The sequence below is a fragment of the Schistocerca piceifrons genome, chromosome 2 (assembly GCF_021461385.2).
Source record: "Schistocerca piceifrons isolate TAMUIC-IGC-003096 chromosome 2, iqSchPice1.1, whole genome shotgun sequence".
NCBI lineage: Eukaryota > Metazoa > Arthropoda > Insecta > Orthoptera > Acrididae > Schistocerca > Schistocerca piceifrons.
Genome location: NC_060139.1, coordinates 470762806 through 470788438, shown reverse-complemented (window position 1 = coordinate 470788438; position 25633 = coordinate 470762806). Strand labels below are relative to the sequence as shown.

General features: G+C 36.7%; 2 protein-coding genes across 6 annotated transcripts in view; both read right to left on the bottom strand.

Annotated features, from left to right (window-relative positions):
• Positions 1 to 4114: 4114 nt before the first annotated feature.
• LOC124775064 (tRNA pseudouridine(38/39) synthase) overlaps positions 4115 to 25633 on the bottom strand; it is a 29229-nt gene continuing 7710 nt past the window's right edge. For 4 of the 5 annotated variants that reach the window (XM_047249860.1, XM_047249861.1, XM_047249859.1 and 1 more), the window contains 2 exons: positions 12799 to 12881; positions 4115 to 8425 (listed from right to left, as the gene is read on the bottom strand). In XM_047249860.1, coding sequence (XP_047105816.1) covers positions 7103 to 8395 — 1293 coding nt within the window. In that variant the 5' untranslated portion in view covers positions 8396 to 8425; positions 12799 to 12881 and the 3' untranslated portion in view covers positions 4115 to 7102. The remainder of the gene's footprint in view (positions 8426 to 12798; positions 12882 to 25633) is intronic. The other variant, XM_047249863.1, reaches the window with a different exon arrangement.
• On the bottom strand, positions 11672 to 12697 carry LOC124775494 (WD repeat-containing protein 5-like). The gene has a single exon (XM_047250328.1). It carries the CDS (start codon positions 12695 to 12697, stop codon positions 11672 to 11674), a length of 1026 nt encoding a protein of 341 aa, XP_047106284.1.

The window sequence follows — 25633 nt, the reverse complement described above, 5'->3', positions numbered from 1 at the left end:
CAGCAAGGCCTTTGTCAAAAATAGACAACAGTCTCTCTCTCTCTCTCTCTCACACACACACACACACGCACGCACGCACGCACACGAAAATGCAACTCACATGCACATGACTACAGTCTGGCAACTGAAGCCACACTCGTGTGTGTGTGTGTGTGTGTGTGTGTGTGTGTGTGTGTGTGTGTGATGAAGGGTTTGCTGGCCAAAAGCTTGTATGTGACAGTCTTTTTGTTACGTCTATCTGCGACTCAGCGTCTCCACTATATGGAGAGTGGTAACTTCTCTTTCCATAATATTGTTACATTCCATCCTGGATTTTCCATTGTTTGGTATCTGTGGTTTATAACAGAGAGAATTCAGGATGAATAGTGTAATGCACAACCACAATAGTAGAAACAAAAATAATGTACTATGCAAATATACCCAGGGTTCAGAATGGACTTCTACATTCTGGTGCAAAATTCTATAGGATGTTATCAACATATATCAGGAAGGAAATACGAAATACTCAGCTAATCAAAAACAAGTAAAATACTACCACAGTATCCCATTACTTTAAAGTTTATCTGAATATTTGGAATCATGGATGTAAACAACACATAATTCTAATATATAAAACATGTTTTTACTTTGCCAGTAGACAAACAGCTGTCAGTGAAGCGTGATTTATTAGTCTCATAATGTTTCTATATCAATCATTTAATATAGGTATATGTTACAGATTTGTAATGAAACATCGCCTAAAATAGAAAGCAACTACAGTAATGCTAACAATGGTATCCTCCTCTTCCTGCTGCTGTCAAAATAATTTTTCTCAAATAATTTGTCTATTGCATAAGAATAATACATCACAATTTCACGAATGTATAGGCAGGGAACAATTATGATTTGTAGTTTCTGATAATAGTGGACAAGATAGTTTTGGCTGTGCAGTACAAAAGCATCTAATAATTTTCTTCTGCAGCTTCAGTATCCACAGATGCTATTTGAGCTTCCCAGAAAACTATTCTACACCTAATGATAAATACAGTAATTAGTATATGCTATTTGTAATGTATAGATGTCAGTAGAAGTTGTACGCCTAATTCAAAATTACTTCATTTATTTTTAAGAAAATCGATGTGTGATTATCTTAAATTCTTGTCCAAATTTAATCCAAGAAATTTAACTGTATCATCTTTCTCTCTAACCCAATTGTTCAAAATTATTTTAATCTCCTAGCAATTTAAATGTTTCTTTTGGATATGTACATTATGGGATTTTGTTTGCAGTTCCAGTTTCAACCCATTTAACTGGAACCAGTTTTCTACGGTACTAAATAAGATTCTTCGAATAATACCATATTCTGCAAAAAATTTTGTAACTGGATTGTAGCCGTTTTTGACAGGATTTGAATACAAATTGGACAATAGCTTGCTTTGTTTTCACTTGACCCTTTCTTGAACAGAGGTTTACCTTCTGTTTACTTCAACAACTTGTGTTAAAAATATTAGTTGACTATTTTAATTATTTCAGTTACTGGAGATGCTGTTATGCTTTACAGTGATTTAAGTGTCCTTCACACCCAGTAGTATTTTTTAATGATAATATAACATTTTACACAGTCTTCATCAAAACCTTTTAAAATTCTGTAAGATACTGAGCTTCTTGATCCAGCCCAAAGCGATTTACTTTACTCTGCTGTATCAACAGCTGCCTTCTCTATATTTAACAAGTACTTAGAGGATAGTATGCTGAGGCATTTGAGATAAGTGTGTCAACATTGATGTGGTCTCAGAATTAATCTTTAATGCTCCAGTAGAATATATGTTATACTGAAAGTTCCTGAAAGATTAACACTATGTACTGGACCATGTCTCGTACATAGAACCCTGTCTTTTGAGAGAAATGGTCTTTTTCGTAATGTAAGGCCTGCTAGTAATTATGAATTCTCTGTTCAAGAATCACAAGAAGAGGAGGTATACTTAGAAAAGGTTGGGTGATATGGAAAGATTTCAGTTAGATTACCTCATGGTCAGACAGAGATTCCGAAATCAGCTACTGTATTTTAAGACATATCCAGGAGCAGATATAGACTATCACAAACTAGTAGTAATGAAGAGCAGACTGAAAGTTTAAGAGATTAGTCAGGAAGAACCAATATGCAAGAAGTGGGATACAGAAGTACTAAAGAATGATGAGATACGCTTGAAGTTCTCTAAGGCTGTAGATATAGCAATAAAGAATAGCCCAGTAGGCAGTACAGTTGAAGAGGAATGGACATCTCTAAAATGAGCATTCACAGAAGTTAGAAAGAAAAACATAGGTACAAAGAAGTTCACTGTGAAGAAGCCATGGGTAACAGAAGAAATACTTCAGTTGATCGATGAAAGAAGAAAGTACAAAAATGTACTGGGAAATTCTGGAATACAGAAATATAAGTCACCGAGGAATGAAATAAATATGAAGTGCAGGAAAGCTAAGATGAAATAGCCACATGAAATATATGAAGAAATTGGAAAAGAAATGATCGTTGGAAGGACAGACTCAGTGTATAGGAAAGTCAAAACAACCTTAGGTGAAATTAAAAACAAGGGTGGTAACATTAAGAGTGCAACAGGAATTCCACTACTAAATGCAGAGGAGTGAGCGGATAGGCGGAAAGAGTACTTTGAAGGCCTCTATGAGGGGGAAGACTTGTCTAACGTGATACAGGAAGAAACAGGAGTCAATATATAAGAGAGAGGGGATCCAGTATTTGAATCAGAATTTATGAGAACTTTGAAGGACTTAAGATCAAATAAGACAGAAAGGACTGATAACATTCCATCAGAATTTCTAAAATCACTGGGGGAAGGGGCAACAAAACGACTATTCACATTTGTATGTAGAGAGTATGAGTCTGGCGACATACCATCTGACTTTCGGAAAAATATCATCAACACAATTTCGAAGACTGCTAGAGCCGACAAATGTGAGAATTATCACACCATCAGCTTAACAGCTCATGCTTACAAGAATAATGAACTGCAGAATGGAAAAGAAAAATGAGTATGTGTTAGATGATGATCAGTTTGGCTTAGGAAAGGTAAAGGCACCAGAGGGTCACTTTTGATGTTGTGGTTGATAATAGAAACAAGACTAAAGAAAAAAATCAAGACATGTTCACTTGAATTGTTGACCTGGAGAAAGTGTTCAACAATGTAAAATATGTCAAGATGTTCAAAATTCTGAGAAAAAAAGGGGTAAGCTATAGGCAGAGACGGGTTATATACAATATGTACAAGAACAAGAGAGAATAATAAGAATGGGCGACCAAGATTGTAGTACTCAGATTGAAAAGGGTGTAAGAGAGGGATGTAGTCTTTCACCGCTACTGTTCAATCTGTACATTGAAGAAGCAATGATGGAAATAAAAGAAAGGTTCAGGAGTGGAATTAAAATTTAAGGCAGAAGAATATCAATGTTATGATTCACTGATGACACTGCTATCCTGAGTGAATGTGAAGAAGAATTGCAGGATCTTCTGAATGGAATAAACAGTCTAATGAGTACACAATATGGACTGAGATTAAAAGTGAAGGAAGACAAAAGTAAGGAGAAGGAGTAGAAATGAGAAATGTGAGAAACTTAACACCAGGATTGATGGTCACGAAGTAGATGAAGTTAAGGACTTCTACTACCCAGGCAATAAATAACCAGTGACAGATGGAGCAATCAAAAGTAGATTAGCACTGCAAAATGGGCATTCCTGCCCAAGAGATGTCTACTTGTATCAAACATAGGCCTTAATTTGAGGAAGAAATTTCTGAGAATGTGTGTTAGCAGCACAGAATTGTATAGTAGAGAAATCTGGACCGTGGGAACAGTGGAACAGGAGAAAACCGAAGCATTTGAGATGTGATGCTACAGACGAATGTTGACAATTAGATGGACTGGTAAAGTAAGGAATGAGGAGGTTCTGCACAGAATTGGTGAGGAAAGGAACATGTGGAAAACACTGACAAGGAGAAGGGACAGGGTAATAGAACATCTGTTAAGACATCAGGGAATGACTTCCATGGTACTAGAAGGAGCTGTAGAAGGCAAAAACTGCAGAGGAAGACAGATTGGAATACATCCAGCTAATAATACAGGACATAGGTTGCAAGTGTTACTCTGTGATGAAGAGGTTGGCACAGGAGAGGAATTCATGGTAGGCTAAATCAAATCAGTCAGAAGACTGATGTCTCAAGTCCATTTCAGGCACACAACTTTAATTTATTACGAACTTTAATGAGTATATTTGTTGGAAAAGAGTTACAGGTGTGACATTGGAAGAGTTCTTGAAAATGCAATTAATTTAAAAAGAAGGTCCACTAACAAAGCCAGTGATCAAACTATTCTTGAAGTTCTACTTGGATTAATGGAAAAGGCAGATAAGGCTTGAACAAGAGACAAATGAGTCAACAAGGGCCTGTGTAGTCACAGAGTTACATATTTGCTCAACAAATTTAAGCATAGAACATTATAATAATGGTACACCACAAAAAGACTACTCACTATCTGAAACATGAGGAAAGGAATTACTGTAGTTTAGTGGTTGCATTTCTTCATGTTTTTGTTTGTTGCTTTTATCCAGGAATTTCCATTACAGTTACCAGTAAGGAACTGGTATTTTATCAGTTACAAAGAGGCTATCAATATGTGAATAACTTATTCTAATCACTGTGAAATATACTGTGTAACCAATCACTAAACAAAAGGATTTTAATTACATTCATTAGTTAGTGAGAAAATTAAAGCAATGCCTTGCATATCATACACTGACATTCAAGAATTTACCACAAGATTATTATGTCACTATAACAATGTGTTAGTCTGTTGAATAGCCACTGTTGTAATGCTATATATTATAATACAGTCCAAAATATAACAAATCCTCACCATATAATTGAGCCAATGGGTGGCAAACAAGCACAGACATCTCTGAACTACCTCTGCATTTTAACATTACAGAAACAAATTTCAATGGCATAGTTGTTCCTGAAACCAAATAAATTAACTTTTACCTTTTAATATAAGTCTGGCTCCTACTCAATACCTTAACTACATAGTAAGTGGATACAGTTATTCCTTCCATTTTTTCTATTCCACCCAGTACAATAACTTCTACTTATATAATGTCTGTGCATTGTTGTGCCATACAGTTCCCATATTCTTAATAATTTGCAGTTCCCAACAGCACTTTCTGGAACACCACTCTGTTCCGAGTCTCATACCATTTCTTCTCAAAGCTTATACCCCTGCTGGTTCACTGCTTGTGCAATGCACAGCCTGGAGGTAGCACACTTGTGAGAGTAAAGTAGGAGGTATGAATAAAAGCTAATGATGGGTTATTACCCCTTCAAGAAGTCTCATTACAAATGGTGGAAACAACTGCTTTTTTCTGTTCATGGCAGGTGTCACAAGACAAGAAATATGGATGAAAGATAAAGTTTACCCTCTCCAAACTGTGGCAAACATTTCCAGAAAAACAAATCACATACTAAATAATAATAATAATAATATTCACACCCAACAAGTTTCTGCAAAGTGTGTGCTGACGTCATTAAGAGCAGGAAGCAAAATGTGTCTGAAATGAAACATTCAGGCAATGGCCTGGTTAGGATTTTTATCTTTGTTTGTGCATTTCAAAACAAACAAGACGTTAAATTATGTTGAACAGTTTGTACAAGTTCCTTTTTTTCTTGGGATAAAAAAAGAAGTTTTGGTAAAAGCTTTCGTATGTTTGGCGTTAAAAACTGATATAACATACATGAACATACAGACCAGATATGAACTCCATAGCCCATCATTCGAATTTGTTGCACTCATTGTGGCAAGGCAATGTGCTAAATTTGGAGTTCAGCTACCCTGTTTGGCGTATTTGAATTCTGTCTCCAATGTATTAACAGCAACAGACGAGATCTGTGAACTTGACAAGGTAGAAACGGTAGGTTGGGCAGTTTTCAGGACAGTGGATGGGCAAACACAAAACAGAGGTATTAATGGAGCAACAAAGATGAAAAGGAAAGAAGTAGTAAATGGTGCAGGCAGATAATGTCTGAAAACGCCTGACAGACAATAAATAAATCACAACAAAAAATTGGAAAAATGATAGCAATAGCAAGGGAGTATGAATGAAAAGGAGATTTACAGGTGTATGTTGAGGGAAACATAGTGGCAAGAATCAACTAAATGGTGTAAAGTAATCTCCCAGAGATAGTTTAAAGGTTTGGCGTTAGAAGGAAGAATGCCAAAGTTATGAGTCACTTGCATAGTGAATGATGAGGATAAAGAAAACTGAATAGAACAGATGTTCCCAATTGCCAAATGTGTCAGTCTCCACCGGGAGTAAGGATATGACGCAGGTCACAATCTCACAGAAATGGATACTTTTCTTCTCTACACAGTTTAAGAAGGAACAAATGTGGAACCAACAGGTGATATTTTTGGTCAAACAGTCCATTTATCATTTGCTGTTTACTACACACACAAAAAAATCTGCATATAGAGCCCAAGTCTTGGAAACAGGTAGCTTCTTGATTTTTCATTGCACATACAATGTGACAGAAATAGTGGAATCCAATGATGACTTTCTTTCTCCATACACACTGAAGGCCAACAGTCATGCACTAGTGATGAATAAAGAAAATGTAACATGCTTCCACAACCAGATGTTGTAGGGAATGTTTTAAATACATCACAAATGTGAAGAAAGCAGACAACTATCTTCATCTCATTTAGGGCTTCATACTATTTAAAAATTCACTAAATATTTTAGGAAGAAGAGACTCTTGCAAATTTTACTACAGGGTTTGCAACAAAAATAATTCATAAAAGATGCAATGTTTTCCTCCTATACCGTAATATCAAAACTGTGGCAGCAAAAAGGGACAAATTCATTTAACGGACAAGATGATTATTTTTCCCCATTAGTAATGTCCTGCCTCTGCTGAAGCAAGTATGTAGAAAAGCTGAACAAATATCTTCTCATCAGATCAACTTTTTTTCATTTTGTTATGTTACATCAATATTTACCCAATTACTAAAAAAGTTCAATATTTATTTCAAATATACTATTGTCAAACTAAACTGTTGATCACTACTTCGCATTTTCTATCTCATTTTCTGGAAGCTCAATTTTCTTCTTTTTTATGTAATGCTGAATGCGCTCATCCAAACTATCACATTTTGGCCTCTCAAAGAGCGGCTGGTAAACTTTGCGTTTCACTCCATCAAGAAGGCATGAACTTTGTTCATTTGCATTTTGCTCTATATTTTCTTGCAAGCAGCACAACATAGAACGCACCATTGTTGTTTTAACAGCATTAATTGTCCAAATTCTCTGGAGTTCATGTATCACACTTATTAGTGTATCATTGTCCACTATCTCCCCCATTTCATCAAATTCACAATGGAAGAGATTAAGTGGAACTTCATTAGCAAGACAATACTGAGGTTTCTGTGGGTTAATATCAACGTTTAGTAAGTCCTTTATAACAGTGGGCTCCTCCTTGCCTTGACCAATTAAGAACAAAACACCGACAATGCATCTAATCTGGTGCCAAAGAAAGCCTTTTCCTTTTACCGTTAGTACACACACGTCATATGATACTACTTTTGCAGGATCCTCGGAGACAACTTTCAGTTCAATGCTAAGAATATCCCTTATATAATTGATTACTCCATTCTTTACATCCATTTTACACAAATTACGAAAATCATGGCTACCTACCAGATAGCATGTAGCTTCACTAATCCTCTGTAGATCTAAATTTCCTCTAGGGAAAAAATATTTGTATGTCCTAGATTTGCAATCAAATCTTGCACTGAAGTCTTGTGGTACAGGTGTCCAGGATAGAACCCTAATGTCACTTGGCAAAACACGGTTCAAAAGCTTTGGATACGGTAGTTCTGAGTTAGTGCTTCCTGAGTGTACTTCCTCTTCAGTCAAGTTGCTTCTAACATCTAATGTGAATGCCTGACAGAAAGCACTTACACCCTTATCTGTACGACCACATCGATGATAATTGGCAGTCTCCCTGCTTTCAACAAGGCAAGTTTTGTACAGAGCTGCAAACAGCTCATGTTCAATCGTTTTAGTGCTGTCCTCCTGTGTTGTTAGACCCTGATAATTCCATCCAAGATACAATACTTTCAACATAATATGCCTCTTAAAGCAATTTGAAAAATCAAAAGCTCGTTTGCGCTTTGTTTCTTCAATACTGACTGTATTCTCCACTTCACTCAGTCGTTTAGTTAGTGAACACTTTAATTGTGTGTTATAGGCTTCCAACTGCAGAACTCTTGAGATCAGTTCTTCTTTTGACAACTCCTGAAGTTCTTCTTTTGTATATGTTTTTCTCTTCTGTTTTCGGGCAGGATTTTGGGCCATTTTGCACCTTTATTTTCAGATGATTTGATTCTGAAAGAAATATTGAAATATGAAAATTAATTACACCTTCTTTACCATTTCGAGAATCAAATCTGTATGGAATATTAACATTCTCTTTAATGAATTGGGAAGGAATACAGTGCTTTCTTGCACATATTCTGGTTACTACATTAATTCTTTGTTATTGCACTTACTTGCAGTCTAAAGACAATGCAAGAAGAAATGGTGGCTTAATGGTTTAAGGAAAAGATTTTTGTGGGCAAGGGGGAGGAGGGGGGGGGGGAGTGAGTAAGCAATGAGGAGCATATTCATGGTATCTAAATAATTAACTCAACAGGCAGCAAAATAGATAACTGAGGGGGGGGGCGGAGGGGGGGGTTAACATAAACTGCCTGGTAAAAAAAGAAAATTACATTCAGTGCAATGAAAACATAGTACAACTTACAGCATGTCAATCCCCTAATCAAATGCACCAAATGGTAATAGTGCACATGAGTATGTAATAAGCTCAGCGCTAAGGTGCCTTGTGATTTGGACAGACACGGGGAGTCACACACACATTTCATATTTAATAATTCAAAAGTGACAACAGTGAAACAGATACACCAGCAGTATCGAAAAAGCACTTGTCCATCTGCACGGGTTCAAAAATCCAGATTCGACGATATAAAACAATAAAGTTAAGTTCAAAGTCAGGCCTTTGTCATTGATAATGTGCGACTCTTCACAGTAATGGAAACTGTTTTCACTAAACTGTAACACAGATATCATCCCTGATATTGGATGTAATTTTTTTCCTCACTTCAATGAAACTCAAAGAGGCAGAAGAAAGTGTAGATTCTCTCCCAAAGACCTTTTCATTCAACCGAGACTTCATAACGAATTTTTCCTTTTATATTCACCTATTTCTGTCTGATTACCACCAACTAGATATTCATTGATTTCGTTTGAATCTAAAGTGTAGTATGATTTCACCATTTTGAATGCTGATCAGATTAAAATATCAGATCTCTGTTTAACTTTATCGACTTCTTCTGGCAGATATTTGGATAACAAAGGAAGGAAAATAAGAGTTTCACAATTTATCAATGACATGGTCATTATGGGAGTGCACAAGCAGGATAGCAGAGGTATAAAGGGAATTGGCTTTGGTATTTTCAAAGGAACAACCCGTCAATTGTGTTAAGTGATTTAAGGGTACCATAGGAAACTTAAATCTGGACAGTTAGAGAGATTTAAATACTACTCCTGAGTATGAGTAAGTGCCTTAAACAATGTGGTACTTCAGTTGATGTTACTGCTTTTCCTGTACATACTATACTGTAAATAGTAAATTTTTATTTTTCTTCCCAATTATTTTACCACCATTCAGTATTATATATGCAAGACTTAATCTATGTACCCTACTCAATACTAAAAGAAGACAATATGTTTTTAAAAAACATCACAGTGTCTTCGGATTAAATGTTATCAGTTCTGAGCACAGTCCAATGCTGAAACCAAGGTCTTGACTACCTTATGCGTGCTATTAATACGATATTGCTCTTTCTCACCTGCTTCATGAAAAATGCTATACTCAACTTCTTATTTAACATTAAACTGGTTTTCTTTTGAAAATCATACCTCATATCAATGCAAGTCTTACTAATAGCATATATCTTTCTCAGCTCCAGTATATATATTTACAAGCCAAAGAATAATCTTGTTTAACTGAGTGGCCAACCAAGAAACATAACCACAGACACTGTAAATTAAAGCTGTAATTATGCTGATGCAATTTTGTGTTACTGATTACACTACTGTTGACATGGTGAGCAGACAGCAGCATTAAGCAGTTTGTTTTCATTCAATGCACTGCAGTTTACTAATAAACACATCAAACTAGTCTCTTACATCGCTAGTGTAGATTTACATTTTACTCTAAAGGGAAAAAAGATTGGGGTTTACTGTACCGACAATGTTTATTCCACATAGTTCCATTTAATTATTTACATTTCATTAACTTTCCATATTATTGGACACTATTTCACTGTCTAAATTTCTGGCAAGCAAATAACCAAGTTATCAGAAAAACTTTTCTCTAAGAATCATACATTTAGTTTCAAATTACTGTTCGGCTGTGTAACATGTCTGACTGCCAACTGCACTACATTACAGCCATATCTAAGGAACTCCAGAAATTCAAACTTGTATCATCAACAGTAACTTATTACTATGACTCCTTAGAGATTTGGAACCAGAATGTGTTACATGTAGAGAGAGAGAGGTAGACAAAGCTAACAAACTTGCAGTTACATGTATTATGCCTCTCAGTAACACAAACTACTTCACAAATATTTCATTAACATTGTTCTCCTTCACTTGTGAAGGCATAAGGCTAACAAATTTTTATTAATGATAATCATCCATTATCAGTATCTGATAAGTCATTAACACTACATTCCATCTGTGATTCCTTTTCTTTCATGATAGTACATACAATCAAAACATTCTTGCAGACAAAGTCAGCAATATGGCTACAAAATGCAGTTAATTAAAAATATAACATACCACAGTCTTACAGTAAAACTTTTGTATAGAGCAATTTAAAATCTGGTAATCATCATCAGTCACTGCAATATAACTGCGCGCTCTTACATTCCATCAGCCATTTTTCTTACATTTAAAAATACATAAGATATTACATTATCATATCAGCAGAACTACTATTGCCAAATTATTTGGGACTGCTGGAATAAATAGAGGACAAACCATCACAACATTATTGTTTACCACAGACTAAATTAATTTTGGAATAATTTTTCAATGTATTGTTGTGTGGTGATTTAAAATGAGTCCAAAAATAATGGACAATGAAATAAAGTGCTATTTCAATATTATTATTGATTTTTAAGTTTTACATTAAATAATACACAATGAAACAAAGAAAGTACTGTAGAAATGCAACTTTCAAAATAAAACTTTTCGGCTGAAGAGTAACTTATATACAGGTTAAATGTAACTTGATTCTCTACACATACGAAGGATCCCTGTAACACAGTTGTCAGATGTTTGAGAATTACTGAAATTTCAAGGAATTCTTCTTATAAAGGCCATTTACTCCATAAATATTATTGTTTGTCCAGCAAATCTTAGGCATTGATTACATTTAATATAAAACAAATGACTGAAACTAATACTGAATGCACAGTCAGTGACTTGAGCTGATTGTCAGTACAATTAATAATCACCATAAACAATTACAATCATTATCTCAATAATAGGAAGTAAAACAACTTAAATATCACTTTTCCATAATTTAATTGTCTTGTCATTTTCTAGTGCTGCTGAAGCAATAATATTTTCTGTTGGATGACATGTTGTGCAAAGCACTACATCTGTATGTCCTTGTAGCTTCTGCACTATTTCCTTTGTCTGGAGATTCCAAATATACACCATATTGTCCTCTGAACCAGAAACAATCCATTTACCACCAGTTACAGAAAAATTTGCAAATATACAATATTTTTCATTACGATGTCCTGTGTATGTTTTCAAACATTTTCCTTTGCTATAGTCCCAAAGCTTCAATGTGTTATCCAACGTAGCTGCAAGGATGTATTTGCCATTTGGAGAAAATTTAACAAATGACACTGGAGGATTGTCATCATCTATCAGTGTTTTCAGGCACTGACCTGATGCAGTATCCCATATTCTGCAGAGGCCATCATAGCTGCTGGACACAATTAGGGAACCATCTCTGTTAAAATGAACAGCACTCACTGGATCTGAATGAGCAGGCAATGTCTTTAAACACTTTCCAGTTCTTACATCCCAGATGCGAACACTCTCATCAAATGAGCCAGAAACAATTAGGTTAGACTGAGGATTGAAGTTACAGCAAAAAACATAATTACTATGACCTTTAAGAGTTTTCAAACACTTTCCTGAACTCAGTTCCCAAATTTTTAATGTTTTATCATCAGAAGCACTTACTAATAACCTGCTATCACTAGACCACGATACATCTGATATACCCAATTTATGTCCTGAAATTGTCTTTTCAAACTTTCCGTCATATGCTCCCCAGATTTTGATTAATTTATCAGCAGATGAACTTGCAAGCCATTCACCATTTGGGCTGAATTTTACAGCAGATACTGCCTTTGTGTGACCAGCAAGAGTGAACTTTAGTGCATAGTTAGGTTTCACCCCGGAACTTGCTTTAGCAGATCCTCCTGTTGGATTATTAGGAGTTCCTGGAGTAGTCGTATTGTTGACTCCAGTTTGTGAAATATTTTGCCCCGAGCTTACTGGTACCATTGTAATGGTTTTCAAAAAGTGACAGTTATGTTAAATGTATCAATATCATGTAATGTCTGGAATTCATAATAATCAAATTAGGGGCTGTCTGCTCAACACACCTAGTCCACTATATGCACTTGCGAAGCAAACTACAGCGTAACCCTCTCAGTAGTGTTGACGCCTTGCAGGAACAGGAACAATTCTGAAACAATTACAAGTTTCTTTGTTAGCAAATACTTTGAAATACTTTGCACCCTGGTGTGTGTGTGTGTGTGTGTGTGTGTGTGTGTGTCTCCACTCTTGTACAAAAAACGCCAATTTGTTCTTTCTAAATGAGTGATGGGTGAGAGGCCGTAAAATGAAAGTGAATATGATACCTGAAAATCCTGGGTGCAATAATAATAATAATAATAATAATAATAATGGAAGGAATAGGGGTAATCACTCTCCTATAGCTGAGATGATGGACAGTGCACAGGCACCTAAAGAAGAATAAATTATTGCTAGGCTTTCAAACAATGTCCTTCCTGGGAGATAAACTAACAAGAACACATACAAATGCATGGTTATATTAGCTCGAACACGCAGTTGTACTGCACCACCAAGATGACGCAACTATGCGTTACGTGTACGAATGTGGGTTTTGCTAGTCTATTGTGTACAAAAACTTGGTTAATTTCAATTTTCGTTACGCGCTTGTCACCTGTTCAAACACACAATTATTTGGCAAGAGGCTGACTTTACTCCTCCATTGTTTAAAATGAAAGTCAGCAACAGGTATCTGGGAATAATATTACATTAATTAATAGATTGTTTTCCATTAGGAGACCAGAATGCGCTCAACAACCACGATATGACTTTCAAAGTGATAGAGAGCAGCAATCAGTAGTAGTTTCCTTTCTAGCTTTATTAAAGCAGAACTAGGTTTCGAATAGTAACTAGCCTTTATCAATGCAGTATTTCAAAGTTTTTATGCCTGCCTTAGTATGTCTATACCTGCTGTTTGAGATCTTGTCACAGTTCATTCCAGTCTGTTATTTAATTCACAATCCCTATTTCCACATGTGTGCCGCTTCCATACATGATTGATACAAAATTTGTCAGTAAAAATTATTTACCTTTAAGAGGACATCACTGTTCTGTCCACCAATAGTTACCTATTTCACTTCATCTATACATAAATAAACAAGATTCCTCTTTGTCTGTTGGGAAATGAGAATGCAGTGCTTCATATAATAATTCTTGTTGATTTCAGTGTAAATACTGCAGCCTTTTTACCACTGTGCATGATTCATGTATACAGGCAGCAAGAATTCTTATTTATTCTTACACAGGCTTAATGAAATGTGTACATATAGCTGACAATGCCCTCTTAACGAAAAATGATTCATATTGATGCACATCAAGTTGACAAAGGCAAACAAGCTGACTGTACAATGCTTTTTAGCAATACAACAGCAGACAGCTAGAGACCAGATTTCTGTGAACAGCACTGGTGATAAAAAAAAAAGAGGAAAATACTAAGCTCAGTTCTAGCAATGAAAAAAAGATGGTAGCTGATCATGTATTGTATACACGATAAGGTTATTGGACCAGATATGAGTAATCAAAACCAACACAGAGTGCAAAATAAAATCACGGATGGAGCCAGCTGATGAATGAATCAATAGTAACTATCTAAGCTGCTATAACCATAGATGATTTGAACAGTTATTACTATCTGTATCTGGCGACATCCACTTTTGTATCGGGATAATCATGAATCTATGTCAAGGGAGGCAGTAGGTGGGTGGTATACAACATGTGTCTCAGAAGAAGCAGGGCTAGAGTTTATTGTCTTGTCAGAAACCAAGCATAGTTGGGAAAGGATAGGGGAATAAATCAAACAAAGCCCCACTGAAGTAATTGTTATGGCATTTGCCAGAGGTGCTTTCTGAGAAAAAGTTATTTTAATGCTTTTTGGGGTAAATGATGTTTTCTGATTATTATCCAATACTTGCAGATATTTACCTTTATTTTTTTAAACAAATATAGGATGTTGCTGGTAAGTAAGTCTTTCCAGTGCCTACAATAAAGTAATATTTTTACATAAATGAATGTAACTGGTATCTATATACGTTTGTAAAATAGAACTGACAAAGGCTCCACGACAGTCTTCACTCGTTTGAAATAAATAAAGATAAAGCTGTTTTGTCTGGCTCTCACAATTCCCACGTTATAAAGATTGGCACTTAACGACTGTGTCTAGCCAATGGACTACTAAGAGCAGCACTGACACATAACCCTTCCAGTACCAATGTATTTATCATAGCATGTAGTGCCAAGGAGGATTGAGGAGGGGAGAGGGGTGTATTTTGTGCCCACCACAAAAAATTTTATAATTCAGATTTCTTTAACTTTTATTGACCTTTATTAACAAAATATTGTATAATATGTAATAAATGTCCAGAAATTGTAAATATCTTTTAGCACGTTCTACAAAAATGCATTTAGTATTTTTCACTTTTTTCCATCACATGAGTTTATTTAGTCTTGTTTTCTTGAGCAGCATCTCTCTACATTGGTAGTAAAAGTCATTACAGAGTTATTGAAGAAACTTCATTATAATTAAAAAGTATTACAGATATTTTAGGTAAAACACAGCAGTTTACATTACATAGCTTCTGGGATAACTTATTCATCCCTTTCTTCAGGCATGTCTTCGCACTTGGAACATGCAACAGTTTTCTTGCTGTGTTTATTGTATGTGTATCTGTTACAGTTGTTACAGATAATTGTTGTTTTGTTCACTTTATTGTATTTCACTGCTTTTGACTGGCTTTCGTTACAACACAAAAGACACCTTCCCCGTCCTCCTCCAGCTTACTTTGCAGCAAACTTCTGTTTGATACTCCATCTGAGAATATGTCCCTCAGTTCTGGAATCCTCTAATATTCACTGCCCTTTCTTCAATGTATGATTTTGTGAATTGTAGTCCAAATTCGTGAAGAAAAAGTCATTGCTTATTAGATTTCATCTTATTCCCCTCTGAGAAGCTGCACAGAAACAATGTACAACCATTCAACGTTGCTATGTCCACAAAAGTATAGAAAATAGATCGCAACCACCTTCTTGTAACCCTTTTAGTTGGAAATTGACTCACCCTTTGATCAACTGTGCCAATGCTGCCTTTAAACTCATTATAATACAAATTTATGATTGCTTTCTTCTTAATGTCAGTATGTGAACCAAGCGCAGCATCATAATGTTGAGTCAACAGCAATGGAAGGCTTTTTATTTTTATTTTTTTTCATGGGTGATATATGATACAACCGTGATTAGGATGATTCCAGTAATAGAATCACTGCATGAAAATTTACTGGAAAATAATTCTCTTCTTGAGGAATATGCTTCCTATTAGCTTGGAATGTTCCCACAAGTGAGCTTGTGATTCATCCATAAATCTTTGGCCAAATTAACTGAAGTGTAATATCTCTATGTCTGGTGGCTTTGCATCCTGAATTATGTGTAGGAACAACCAGATGTTCCACTACAGCTGCAGCTGAATTTGATTGTTGTGGACTGTCATTTTTCCTCCCCGGATATGGCTCCACGCTGAGAACATATCTGGTTTTATAGTCTGAACATTGTATGTATACCATACTTTCCAGGTTTTTCCTTAATGTAGACCTTGAAGGGACACCTACCACGAAACAATGACAATATCTCATCAACAATAGTGTACATACACCTGCAGAATAGAATCTTGGTAGTAATTCATTCATTTTATCAAATACTTCTCAAATTGCAGCAAACTTGTCATATTTCCTGCACTCTCTCTCTCTCTCTCTCTCTCTCTCTCTCTCTCCCTCTCTCTCTCCTCAAATTTTACTATTTTAGTGTGCTCATGGTCTCTGCTTCTACTCATAGTAGCAGAGTAAACAAACCTTCTGTAAGAGTTGGACCATAAATCGGGAACAGGCGACAGTTATCTCTAGCACTGGACAAAATGGCACTGAATAAGAAGTAACAAGAAACAATCATAAACCCAAGACCATGAATCACTTTTGAGATCATTGTTGCTACCCACACAGAGAAATTCAACACTGTCAAAATTTTTAAATTTATGGAATAAGGCATTCGTTGTCAAGTCACATCTACTACTAAGGAGGTAGACTTTATGACGAGTGCCATTAGACTTACATTAAGTTTTGATGAAAGAATTTACACATTTATAAAATCAGGTGAAGGAAATAAAAAACAATATTTTTATGAGAATTTTAAAATATGGAATACCAATCTAAGTTACAATATTTACAAAAGGTGGGCTCAAAGTACCTCCTCCTCCCCCCCCCCCCTCTATTAGAGAGATACAGAAACCACAAAACATCTAGAATATTGAGCAGATGGATACTGTCCCACTACAAAGTTAGACATTTTACTTATCTCACTACTATGAGGGATTCAAAGATTCAGGTTGGAGGCATGTGAGGGCAGATATTAACTGTGTGCGAGAGCAGATATTAACTGTTATGACACAAACCAGAAAAGAGTTCCTTTGTACCCGGACCACTTTCAACCAACTCCTTCCTTTGCTAGATTTCACACCTAGGTTCATTCCTTGGTTCACACAATCATCACTTCTGAAATCCATTCTACTTTTGGGAAAGGCTCTGATTAACTGCAAGGAATGATATCAAATGTAAGGATAAAAGGTATTTGTGAATTCTTAAGTATTGTGGTCTGGGCACTCTAACTCTTTTTCCCAGGTACACAGAAAGCATGCTCACTTAAGTGACCTGCAGGAAGTAGCTAGGACTTGTGCTATGTAGGACGTTCTGTGTATAGCTGAACTTGCAATTCATTGGATATAGATGTCTACTTTTACCTTGAGATTTAAACTGATTTTCAACTCTGCAGAGGGATATTTATATACCTAATACATCTGCTTTTGTGAGGATGCCAAAAAGTTGAAGTGGAGAAAGGGTCTTCACCAACAAAAGAATTCCAAAAGCCAGATTTAAGACATTAAGTATTTGTTCGGCTATCACCAGTTATTGTATCAAATTGATCTATAAATTTTTTTTTTTAATTAAAAAAAAAAAAAAAAAAAAAAAAAAAAAAAAAAAAAAAAAAAAAAAAAAGAAAGTGTTGCTATATTTTGACTAATTTTACGTTTTCAAATTCACACTATATTTAACTTCTTATTATTTTCAATGGTAGATATTTCAATGGGGTATGTCCTGCTTTCTTACCAGCTCCCTAACAAACACTTATCAAACAACATAAATTTTTACCATCCACCAATGCCTCACTTCTTTAAACAACTCCCCAGAAGTGCATTTGAATACATCAAGGGACAGATGCCCTGGTGCTATCGCTGTAACTGAAGCACAGAAAGTAATAACAAACAATTTTGGTGGTAGTTTTCATTTGACGTTTAAACAGAAAAATATGGCCATCACAATGACATGAGGGCATGCTGAAAAATAATGCCCCCAAATTTTATATGTGAAAACCCTTAAAGCTTTTTAAATAAAACAAACTTTATTAACATTCTGCATATTTATTGCACATGTCTACAGATTTATTTCTCAACAGTCGTCCTGGTAACAAACACATTCCTTCCAGTGAGAAACAAGTTGGGTGACACGGCCACTGTAAAATGTTTGACTTTCTCGACAACCTCTGTTGCATCGCTTCATCACTATAAAACTGTGATCCCTGAAGGTTTTCTTAAGTTTTGGAAGCAGATGAAAATTGGGTGGGGCCTAGTCAGGACTGTATGGAGGATGATTGATGACAGTAAAGCTAACGCATCTAACTTTGCAGATGACATACTGCTCGTCTGGTCTGGTATTGTAACACTGAAGGAGAGGGTGCTCCATGTGTGGATGAACTCTTTGAATTATTGTTTTCAGCTTTCTGAGAGTTTTACAGCACACTGACATAGTTACACTAGATGCTTCAATTCAGAGCCCTCTAGCAGCAGAGGGTTGCAACCTGTGTCAGCAAAGCGGAAAAGTCGGCCAAGTAATATGCATGACATATAACACCTCAACCAATCTTGAGAACAGAACAGAAAATTTGGAGGCGTCACTTTTCAGCACACCCATGTACATCCTTTCTTGTTTTTGTATTAGTATTATAAAGTACTTCAGTACGTTTTGGATATTTCTCCTGTTTTGTATATCTATTGAAGTATTCTAATATAACAACAAAATAATCAGTTTTTGATAATTTAATGTAACTGGACCGATAAACTCTACTCACCAAGCAACGGCTGAACACACACATAAAAGAAGGTTATACTAATGTAAGCTTCCAGAATCAGTGGCTGCTCCTTCCGGCAAAGAGGTTGGGGGGAAAGAAAGAGGGGTGAAAAAAATGACTGGAGAGGTTTCAGAAAAGAGGAAGATTTTGGAAAACGGCAGTTCAGGGGAGACTTTTCAAAAACCTGCCCTTTCCCTAAACCTTTCCAGTCTTTTACTTCACCCCTCTTCCTCCCCCTCCAACCATTCTGCCAGAAGGAGCCACTGGCTCCAAAAGTGTAACCTTCTTTCATGTGTGTGTTCTGCTGCTGCTTGGTGAGTGGATTTTTTGTCTATTCAATTACATTATATTGAAATATTCTGTAAGTCATTAAGGCAACTGGAGCAGATAAGAGAAATCCTCCCCCCAATCATAGCATGTTTTCTTCAGAGCTTTCAATGCACTGGATACCATGTGGAACATGAATCCTTTATCACAAGTAGGTCTACAATTTACGACAACAGCATATTCTTCATTTAATTTTGTCAAGTTTAAAATATTTCAGGTCTGTTGAAAAATCAGTGTGGAATTAACAAATGAGATTTCCTAATGCAAGTCTCAAAGGACGTCACAACTCACAGAGAACTATTTATGCAATTACCCGGTGAGCAACAGTATGGTGTATTAGTGCCTAAGTAAGGAATACATTTTTTAAATGCCACTATGTGGGATAGTTGTTTGCATTTATGGGGCGACTCATGATACAGGTTTTATCTGTTCATTTCTTGCAGTTAATACCCAATAAAAATATTTGTTTGGAGAAGTAAGCCACAAGGTGCCATAAGTGTGGCAGTCAAATGATTATCAAATGTAAATCTGTGACATTATTACAAAGCTGAAACATTAATGGAAAATAGAAACCACAAACATAGAATAATGAACATGTTCTCTCTCACTGAAGGTTAGTTTTTAATTAAAATAGGAAAGACAATTACATTTGAAATACTGCATTATACTGTAAGTTCCACTAGAGTGAACCTCCTGCATACAGTGAAACATGCCGCACAGCATTTGAAGCAAGAGCAAGCTATCAGGATGGAATAGTATCTCCCAAATCCTCACTGAAATCAATTACATAGCCTTCTGCATTCCAAATACATTAACAGTTCAATGTCTGTCTGATACTCCCTGTGCATTATTGAAGGAAACACCAGAAAAACTACTTGGACAGTTTTCCTGATTCCTGGAGAAGGAAAGGAGGAGGTTTAAAAAACTTTTTCCACAAGTCGGGAACTGCTCTTCCTCCTCTGGTGGCTTACTTATTTTGCTTTGTCTGTGTGCTTTTGTAATGGTGTTGTGTAGGTTTCCAATGTCTTTAGTATAGCTAGGGACTGTGAATGGACTGATGACCACTGCAGTTAAGTCCCATAGTGGTCAGAGCCATTTGAACCATGACTGTGAATGCTGTGTTTGCATGTAAGGTGAGTTGAAGACCCTTCACACTCACAGCTCCATGAGGTTCTGGCTTTGATCGTACAGCTAGAGACTGTTGCCAATGGGCATCAGTGGACTTGGGATTCCAAGGAATATCCAGCACATCTCATGAGTCCCCTGATATGTCCACTAAAGTGAATAAACTGGTTACTGCCTGCACTGAGTCGAGTGTGAGATTGTTTCAACATGTGGCAGACAATGATAATTTTCCAGGTCACTGGCTGAAATGCTTCCCCAGTCTGTCTGACAAACAGCCTTCAGGTGCTACCTGGCACTAATGATGGTCCTGAGCCAGATGCAGTCATTAGCCTTGTTTCAGTGGAAGCCTCTCAGTTTACAAGGTTGGGCACTCACAGAGGGTGAGAATATTGATAGTCTAGAGTGTAGTGGAACGTATCACTTTGGTAAAGCAACATCTACCTAGCCAATGAATGATATTCACAACAATTGCACACTGTGTGCATACTAGACACAATTATATCAAGTGTGGACTGGATTATTCTGGATGACATGAAGCACACAGCATACAACCAAGAGCAGATGGTGCCTCATGTCATTACTAATGTGTGTTCCTTTGACTCAGAAGAGATTCTCTCTAGTTTCCGGAGGTTATCTGAAGTTATTGGAAGAAATACAGTCCATCTCTTTTGAAGATACCAAGCAAAATTTTTTCTTCTTTTTTAAATATATTTATTTTTGATGGATTTGGATGTTAATGGTGTTCAGTCTCACTACAACAGCCTTGTGGTCAATAGTCTCTGTACCCATTGTGATGCTTCCTATTTGTTCAAGATTGTTTATTGTCAGATCTAGAATGTTATCCCAACTATTTGCTCTGTGTGTGGGCTCTTGAGCTAATTGCTCAAAATACTTTACTGAGAAATCATGTAGTATAATTCCATATGATGATTTATGTCTACTACCAACTTCAAATGTGTGTTTTCGCCAACATATTGAGGGTAGATTGAAATTGCCACCAACTGTAATTGTATGAGTTGGCCACCTATTTGAAATGAAACTCAAATTGTCCTTGAACTTTTCAGAAACTTTATCATTCAAGGGAGGGGGGGGGGGGGGGGGGGGGTTGTCTGTAAAAGGGACCAACTGATAATTTATTCCAGTTGTTCCATAAAACCTGTACCCGTACTAACTCACAGCAACTATCTATCTCAATTTCACTGCAAGGGAAACTAATTTTGACAGCAACAATCATGCCACTGTCAACCGAATTTACTCATCTTTTCCGAATAATGTCAGGTCCTTTGTAAAAGTTTTGTGTGGTTGCCTCCGGCTTAAGCCAACTTTAAGTACCTATAAAGACTTGTGTTTCAGTGCTTTTGATTAGAGCTTGGAGCACTATTTCTATCCCAACCCAGCTATAACAGTTTACAACTGTAATACAAGTGAAATTCGTGGCGATTAAAGCTGTGTGCCTGACTGGGACTCGAACCCAGGATCTTTGTCAATCAGAGCAAATGGTTTACCGACTTAGCTAACCCAAATACAACTCAAGATCAATCTTCCAATCTTCAGTTTTACTTCTGCCAGTACCTCACCTCCACCTCCCAAACTTCGCAAAAGTTCTCCTGTGAAACTTGCAGGATTGACATACCTGGAAGAAATGATTTTTCAGAGACATGGCTTGGCCTCAAGCTGGGGGATGTTCCCGGAATGAATTTTTCACTCTGCAGCAGTGTGTATGCTGATGTGAAACTTTACGGGAGATTACGACTGTTTGTCAGACCCTGACTCAAACTCAGGATCTTTGCTTCTTGCACGCAGGTGCTCTATTAACTGAGCTATGTAAGCACAATTCCTGACCTCCCTCACAATTTTACGTACACCAGCATTTCATTTCCTAGCTTCCAGACTTCATATTTTATTTTTTAATAGTGATACTTCTTGGGTCTACCCTCATTCCTCGTTTGACCCACACCTTTTGATACTGAACCCTTTTCCAGGTGTCTCTAACATGGGCCACTACCTAGTCCATTCCACACAACCCTCCGATACCCATGCAGCCACCTCCTGTGTGTAATGGGTCCCTGAGGTATTGAGTGGATCACAGCACCTCTAATGTAAGGTGCAAGTCAAGGAATTTTCAGGCCACACATTTGCAGAACCGTCTGAGCCTTTGATCAGACATTCCATTCAGCTCTGTACTGAAGGTCCAGAGGTGCAAGTCAAGGAATCTTCAGCCCACACGTTTGCAGAACCGTCTGAGCCTTTGATCAGGCATTCCACTCAGCTCTGTACTGAAGGTCCAGAATGGTTCTGTGAACAGTGCTACTGATGGTGAGCTCCTGCAAGATATCACTTTGGTAGAGCAGTGTGTTATTCAACTTCCACCTATATGATGAAGCATTGGCTGTCTTCCTGTTCATGTTGTATATTAATGACCTCATGGACAATATTTGTAGTAGCCCAGGCTTTTTGTACATGAAGCAGTTATCTATAATTAAGTACTGTCTGAAAGAAGCTGCATAAATATTGTCAGATCTTGGTAAGGTTACAAAGTGGTGTAAAGATTTGACAATTTGCTTTAAAAGTTAAGAAACGTAAAACTGTTTGCTTCACAACATGAAAAAAAAGTGGTATCCTCTGACTGTAATATCAATATGTCACAGTTGTAACTGGCCAACTCATACAAATACCTGGGTGTAACACTTTGTTGGGATATGAAATGGAATGACCGCCTAGACTTAGTTAGGGGTAAAGCAGGTGGTAAACTTCGTTTATTTGTAGAATATTAGGGAAATGCTATCAGTCTACTAATGAAGCTGCTTAAAAATAACTTGTGCAACTTATTCTAATATTACTCAATTGTGTGGGATCTGTACCAAACAGGACTAACAAGCAATACTGAACGTATACAGAGAAAGTCAGCATGGTCACAGGTTTGTTTGACCTGTGGGAGAGTGTCACTGAGAGGTTGAAGAAACTGAACTGGTAGACTCCTGAAGACAAATGTAAACATCCTGAGAAGTTTCAAGAACCAGCTTTGAGTGATGACTCTAGGAATATTCTACAATCCTCTATGTATTTCTCACTTAGGGACTGTGAGGATAGATTACATCAATTACAGCAGTAACTGATTTTTCAGGCCCACTTTCCAACTTACTCTATGAAGCTCTTTCATTGAGTTTGTGGTTTATTTGCACTCGAGGAAATCAGATTGACAACATAAAGGTGGTTCACTTATGTTCTATTAACACACATTCGTTCTTTGTTTTAGCTGACAAAGCCAAAACATTCCTGTCTGAGAGATCGTAGATGAAGTTAACATTTCAGTTGGATCGAGTCATGAAATCCTCACACAGCATCATGGTGTTGCCACCAAGTTTGTTCACTGCTCATGAGTGAAAATCAGAAAGACCTTTGTCTCGCAATCTATGAAGATCACAAGAAATGAAATCACTGTGCTGCCTCACCCACCGTACTCTCCAGATCTGGCCCCTGTGGGCTTTCTTTTATTTCCAAAGCTGAAAATCCCATTGAAAGGATGAAAATTTGCAACAATAAATGAGATAAAAGAAAATTTGCAGACAGTGCTTCGTGCAAACCAGCAAGAGATGTACCAAGACTGCTTCCAGAAGTGGAAATGGTGCTCAGAGTGGTGTATCAACTGATGAGGAAAGTAATTCGAAGGAGACCAGTCACAATAATTAAAAGGTGAGTGTAGAAAAGTTTTGTGGAAAAAGCATCGGAATTTTTTGAAGAGACCTTGTTTACTGGTACCTGTTGTATCAGATATGTTCAGCCAGCACTGATGATGTATGATGTCCTTTCAGGAATTTCAGTTTTTATGTCTTTTTTTCACAGAAGATGCAACAATTCTTGTGGCCTATTTCAGAAGGCCTAAAAAGTACATTTGCAATATTTAGAATAACACACTGTAGCAGTAACTACATCCTATTGTCAGTAATGAATAGCAGCGATGAGAAAAGGCAACAATAAGTAGTCTCGTATTACAGGTGAAACCTTGACATTTAATTCATACAAACACCATGATCTTATTGATATTTTTGCGAGTGAAAAAATATTTCTGTAACTTTATGCCATGAAGTCTATAGTACACAGTTTAAGCCAACAATATGTCATCAGAGTCAAGGACATTAATACGCACACTTTGGAAGAGAATTAGTGAAGTCTATGGACAGAAGTAAGAAAGATATACCACTTACAAAGCTGAGTCTTCAACAATAATGCTAACATTCAGAAGCTTTGGGACACAAAGCAAAAAATGTTGATCAGAAGACAATGTCTTAGTCAGTGTTGGCACTGTTAGGATGAACATTCATTCATGGAGCTGCTAAACGTAACCTGGTAGTAATACGGTAAGAACAGAACTTATGGTAAATGTAACCTGTCACATATGGACATACAAACACAAACATTTTTCTTGCTATTCCAATCTAAGTTTCATATCCTCTCTACTTCGGCCATATCAGTTACTCTGCTGTCAAAATAGTAGATTTTATTTACAATTTGCTTGCTACTCCAATTCCATCAGCATGACCTAATTTAATTCAACTACGTTAGATTATCCTTGTTTTCCTTTTGTTTATATTCATCTTAACAGCCTCCTTTCAAAGATGGTTTATTAGACCCTTTCTGTTACATCACAAGTGACGAAACGCAGTTTCATCTTCCTGGTCATGAGAGTTCACAGAACATGGGGTACTAGGCAACAGATAACCCTAACACTGTTAGCAACCACTTCGTGAGGAAAATATCAACATTCAGTGCAGTGTAACAGCAACATGTATTATTGGACTGATATTTTTTGACACTACTCTCAATATGGTTGCATATATGGAAATTTTTGATACATTTTGTGCTCAATTCTCTGAATATGAAAGACAATACTGGTTGTTCCAGCAATATAAGGCAACATGCCACACTTCTATGGTATCCCTGGAACGAGTCCATGATGAGGAACGAACTACCAGCAAACATTTTGGCCACCACATTTGCTGGAACTAACAATATGTGATTTTTTTTCTTTTCCTGTTTTCCTGGGGAGGGGAGAGGGGGGGGGGGGGAGCACATGAAGAGTAAGGTCTATTAAACAAATCCACACACAATACAAAGACCATCATCAGACATGAAGTTGCTGCCATAGACATCCAAACTATACACCAGGTGTATCTGAACATGCCTCGATATGCACAGACGTATACTGAAGTCGCAGGGGGTCACTTTCAGCATCTTCTATTGTTGTATTTT